Source organism: Mus musculus, chromosome 17, assembly GCF_000001635.26.
Source record: "Mus musculus strain C57BL/6J chromosome 17, GRCm38.p6 C57BL/6J".
In the NCBI taxonomy this organism is placed as follows: Eukaryota; Metazoa; Chordata; class Mammalia; order Rodentia; family Muridae; genus Mus; species Mus musculus.
The window spans coordinates 36,811,244-36,816,009 of record NC_000083.6 but is presented as its reverse complement, the minus strand read 5'-3'; the positions used below and the strand labels follow the sequence as shown (position 1 = coordinate 36,816,009).

General features: G+C 45.6%; 1 protein-coding gene across 1 annotated transcript; it reads right to left on the bottom strand.

Annotated features, from left to right (window-relative positions):
- Positions 1-443: 443 nt before the first annotated feature.
- H2-M10.6 (histocompatibility 2, M region locus 10.6) lies at positions 444-3,835 on the bottom strand. The gene is made up of 6 exons (NM_201611.2): positions 3,764-3,835; positions 3,255-3,524; positions 2,749-3,024; positions 1,926-2,201; positions 1,697-1,799; positions 444-851 (listed from the first exon to the last, which is right to left on the bottom strand). Exons 1-5 carry the CDS (start codon positions 3,831-3,833, stop codon positions 1,699-1,701), a joined length of 993 nt encoding a protein of 330 aa, NP_963905.1. The 5' UTR covers positions 3,834-3,835; the 3' UTR covers positions 444-851; positions 1,697-1,698.
- Between the last annotated feature and the right edge of the window lie 931 nt (positions 3,836-4,766).

Below are 4,766 nucleotides of genomic sequence, written 5' to 3'. Positions count from 1 at the left end.
TGGTGTGGTATGCGGTGTGTGTATTGCAGTTTTACCAGAACAGTTTTACAAAGTTAGATTACAGAGAGAACATACAGGACACAAGTGTAGACAGAACTGCCCTGGAAATGAGAAGGATCCAGAAGATTAGGAAAAAAATTGCCAAAGTTAGAATGAGGCTAACAAAGCAATTCAGTCAGAAGTTGAGAGAAACCAGATTGAACCTGTCAGCATGGGAGACTAGATTGTGTGGAGGCTGGAAGCTTTCAGGCCTAGGCTTAGCAATCATTAGAAAAGAGGACATGCTCTGGTTTCAGTCCAAAACCATGTATTACCCCAGCTTGTGTCCAGTTGTTATCTTATCTTATCATCGGAGGAAATAAAAGTGTAATTTACAAGAAACCTATACTTAAGTGAAGATGAGACTCTTGACATTGAAAGAAAATAAATTAAAGACAACAAGTATGAATCAAAGTTCAAGTTTATTAGTATGAGAAATTAACACATGCATATATGAAGTTGAAGAGAAAGAAAGGCACCTAGGAAAAGACAGAGAAGACCAAAATAATGGATTTCAACTTCTCAAGACAGAGTTACTATATTATTCATCACGCTTTGATCTGGTTTACTCATTAAATAAACAATGAGAAGAATTCACAAAAAAATGACCAAAACCCTAATATTGAAGTAGGAAGAATAAATTTACAACTCACTGGAACCAAAGGTCAGTCACTGATGGAGATCTCCCAGGCCTGCCTCTCCTGGATCAGGAGAGATGACTGGAGAAGACACACAGGTCAGTGTGGAGGGGAGTCATGCTCAGGTCTGGGCTGAACTCACTTCCTTGTGTTGTCTTTACAGGAGACAGAGACCTGGACACAGATGCTAGCCATTGAAAGAAAAGTCAGGACCCTTTGAAGTCACACAAGACAGGTATCTCACACTATAGAAGGAAATAATGAAGCACAAATTCTGATTGGTGATTATTAAACCATCATACCAAACAGGCATCCATGCTAACAACAGTTTCAGTCTAGCAAGTCACACAGGTCAGGAATATGTTCTTTGAGTATTTTCTATCTTACTGAGAGAGATGCATCAGATCTCTGGGCACTGTCCATGCCTATGGCAGAACAGCATAAGACCTGTTAAAAGCCCACAGCAATAGGGCCCAGAGGAAAAAAAAATGTGTGAGGATCCACAATGGGTACTTGTGTTTCCTACTGCAAGGATCTCAGGAACCAACTCAGACTTAATTACTGGCAGCTGAATTATAGGTGCCTCTTTCCCACCTGTGGGGAAAACACAGCCAGTGAGAGACTGTGGAAGCAGTAATGTTGTGGGAGTGGAAAATCTCCTGGTCAAACCCCAGGGAAGTTTCTTGAACTGGGACTGCAGCTCAGGGGACAGAGGAGAAAACACAATGGAACATAGTAAGTAAAGAGGACTAACTGGCCTTCTTTAGGTTTGTTCTCAGCAGGGACCTTCTCTGTGACATCTTTCTGTCTGTGGGGAGTCACAATCAGATCTCCATCCCTTCTATCAAGAGGGCAGTGGACCTTTCTATATTTCCTTTATGCTTTATGATAGAGTTAAAGTCAGCACACAAGTCCCAGTGCGTGAGTGGATACATCTTTCCTTTAATGGCCAGGTACTTTTGTAGCTTGGTCTGCAGATCTGTAGAGAGACAAGTATTCAGACACTGCCCCTTTCTTACCTTTAATTCTTCCATACCAGAAAAATCACCACAGTTCCCACCACCAAAGCTCCAAGAACCAGGCCGATGAGAATTGCTATGATGGGGATGGTGTGTGGAGGCTCTGAGGATGGAAAAGAAGGAAGAGTGAGGAGTCTGACCCTAGCTCTCAACCCTGATCCTGCTCTGGTTCATCAAAGAGCTCACACAATTCCTGACAGCAGTGTGTGTGCTCACACCCACTCCTTACCCCATTTCAGAGTGAGTGGCCCAGGTAACCCTTCATGGTTGACATGACATGTGTATCTCAGCTCTTCTCCAGGAGGAACCACCACAGCTGCCCACTTCTGGAAGGTTCCATCCCCTGCAGGCCTGGTGTCTGGCAGCTCCATGTCCTGGGTGTGGTTTTTTCCATCCCTCTTCCAGGTCATGGTGATGTCAGCTGGGTAGAAACCCAGGGCCCAGCACCTCAGGGTGACATTCCCTTCAGGTCTTACATGGTGGGTCACATGTGTTCGGGGGGCATCTGAGGGGAACAATTGGAAAATTCATGTGTTTTGTACTCCTCCGGGGGCCTGAGCAGTGCTCATGGGACCATCTCTGGAAAGGATGGGAGACTTGGATGAGGGAGGGAGCAGAGTCCACACAGAAGCCTAAACTCAGGTTCTGGGTGAGCTATTGTTTGGAATATTTTACAATAACCATGAACCAACTCAGCGCAGGTAACTCTGGGTCTCCCTCTAGACAAATAGACTTCTGATTCTGACTGGGGAAGGGGTCTAAGGACTCAGCAACCCTGGAGTCAGACATTCAATGTCATCGTGCATGGACAGTGATCAGGCCTGAGATGGAAGGCAACTGCTGTTAATGGACACACTGAACTGTCCTGGGAGAAGGGTGAATCCTCTGGAGAGTCCCTCTCTCATGTTGAGTCAGGAAACCAAGGAGCTCTCTTTCCCCTTTGATGCAAGACAGTGTAAGCATTCCAGCTGCTCCCTGCTGAGGAGGAGGCCTCAGGGAGGCAGGATCTCCAATCTCAGAAACCAGAAGGGGTTGGCAAGGGTGTCTCTTACCAGAGTGCAGCAAGGTCTTCTTTCCAAGGTCCAGGCATCTAAGAAGCCTTTCCACGCATTCCCCTAGCAGGTAAGTCCTCCAACTTTCTGTCATGCCTCCTTGCTCCTGGTATGTCTTGAATTTTTCACCTACTTCACCCTCTGCAGTCCAAGAGTTCAGGTCCTCATTCAGGATTAAGGAATCATATCCATAGTATGTGAGCCGGTAGTGACCTTCGAGGAAGCTCCCATCATTTGCCACGTTGCAGCCATACACTTCCTGCAGGGTGTGATAACCTGCCCCACCCCCATTCAGCCTTTGGTCACTATGAGGCTTCTCTTACATCCTAGGATTTTGTCCCCAACTAAACCCCTAACCAGGTAACAGTCTGTAGTTCTCTGGCTCTAAAGTCACCAGGTCCCTTTGGCTATGGCTGTATCTATGACTTGGGGACCTAGAGTGGAGCTTATTGGGTCAGACCATTAGGGCACTGAGGACTTATGGCCTCAGCCCTGAGATCACTTACCATTATTCTTGTCTTTATTTGCAGACATCATGTACTTAAGAATTCGTCTTCCTGACAGTGAGAAGCTCAGGGCTTTTGCTGTCTCTTTCTCCCAATATTCAGGTGGCTCCTGCTTCATCCAAGCAGCCCGAGGTTGCATCCTTGCATTTGGTTCTTTGCTGTCGAATCCCTGAAACTGTATGGAGTCTACGTATCCGACCTGGATGAACCGGGCCTCCAACATGCCAGGCTCCAAAATCACAATGTTGAAAATCTGCAGCCAGTGTGAGCCTGCGGGTGGTGCACATTGAGACCCTGACTTTTCAGCCTGGACCCAGAGCAGGTTGGTAGAGAGTAGAACAGGAGTGATTGTGTGTTTGTGGACCTGGGGTGCAGGAGAGGGTCAGGGGTGATCCAGCTCAGAGATCAGGGAGGGTCTGATTATTCAAGGAAGAAAGTGGAGAGGTGAGGATTTCAAGTGCTGTGTCCTGTTCCCTAAAAGGCCAGTTCCCTCCATGCCTCTCACCCACCTGCACAATACTGGGTCAGGTCTATTGCCATCAACAGGAGGAGGAGGTCCCAGGGTCCAGGCTTCCTCATCCTCTCTGATAAGTAGGGCTTCAATCAGGCTTGGTATCTCTTCACTTTATAACCTGCTGTGGCTGATGCTGATTGGCTTCTCATAGATTTCCCAAAGGTAGTGATTTAGACCTGATGGGGTGGGTCTTGGAGAGACCAACTCCTGGGTGTGGGGGATGTCTAGGGTACTGCTTCCCCACTTTGCACCTGTTATACAGCTTTGTGTTCTGGCATCAGTGTCTAAGAACAAGTCTGTCCTCTGGTCCAAGTTTCAAATCCTTGAGTCCTAGCCCAGAGGCCTGTAAGTCAGCAATTGTCAAACATTTCAATGTTAGAAACTCTGTACATGCTTACACATCGTGTAGCCTTCTGTGGTGACTGTGCTTGTGTGGATTATGTCAATCCATGTCTATCATGGTAGGAATTAGATGTTTTGAGAGTTTTGATTCCATTCAGATATTGATAACTAATTGCATGTAAGCTGAATAAAGGAGAAAGAACTGTTTTCCAAAAGGAAATGAAGATGTCAGCAGAGCCTTTTAGATATTTACCATTTCTGGGAGTCCTTATTTTCATCTTCCCTCCCACAGATCATAGAATTTTGTGTCTTCCTTTTAGCAGGTTGTTTTTGTTTTTGTTTTTTTTAATTTGAAACATAGAAAAATTCAGTTTCACAGATATATTTTAGGAGAAACAATTTTATTACTCACTTTTATTTGTATGTATATTTGTGTGTTTCTGGGTGTATGCAAAGAACAGGTACTCGAAGGTTCCAGAAGAGGTAGTGAGAAACCCTGCATCTGGAGTTAAGGAACAGAACTGCCAGATTCAAATGCTGGGAAATCAACTGTGGTCATCTGCAAAGCAGCAAGGTCCTTCATATCAGTTTTCTTTGAAAACAGTATCTCAGTTTGGAGCCCTGGCTGACCTGGAAGTGGTTATGTAGACCAGGCT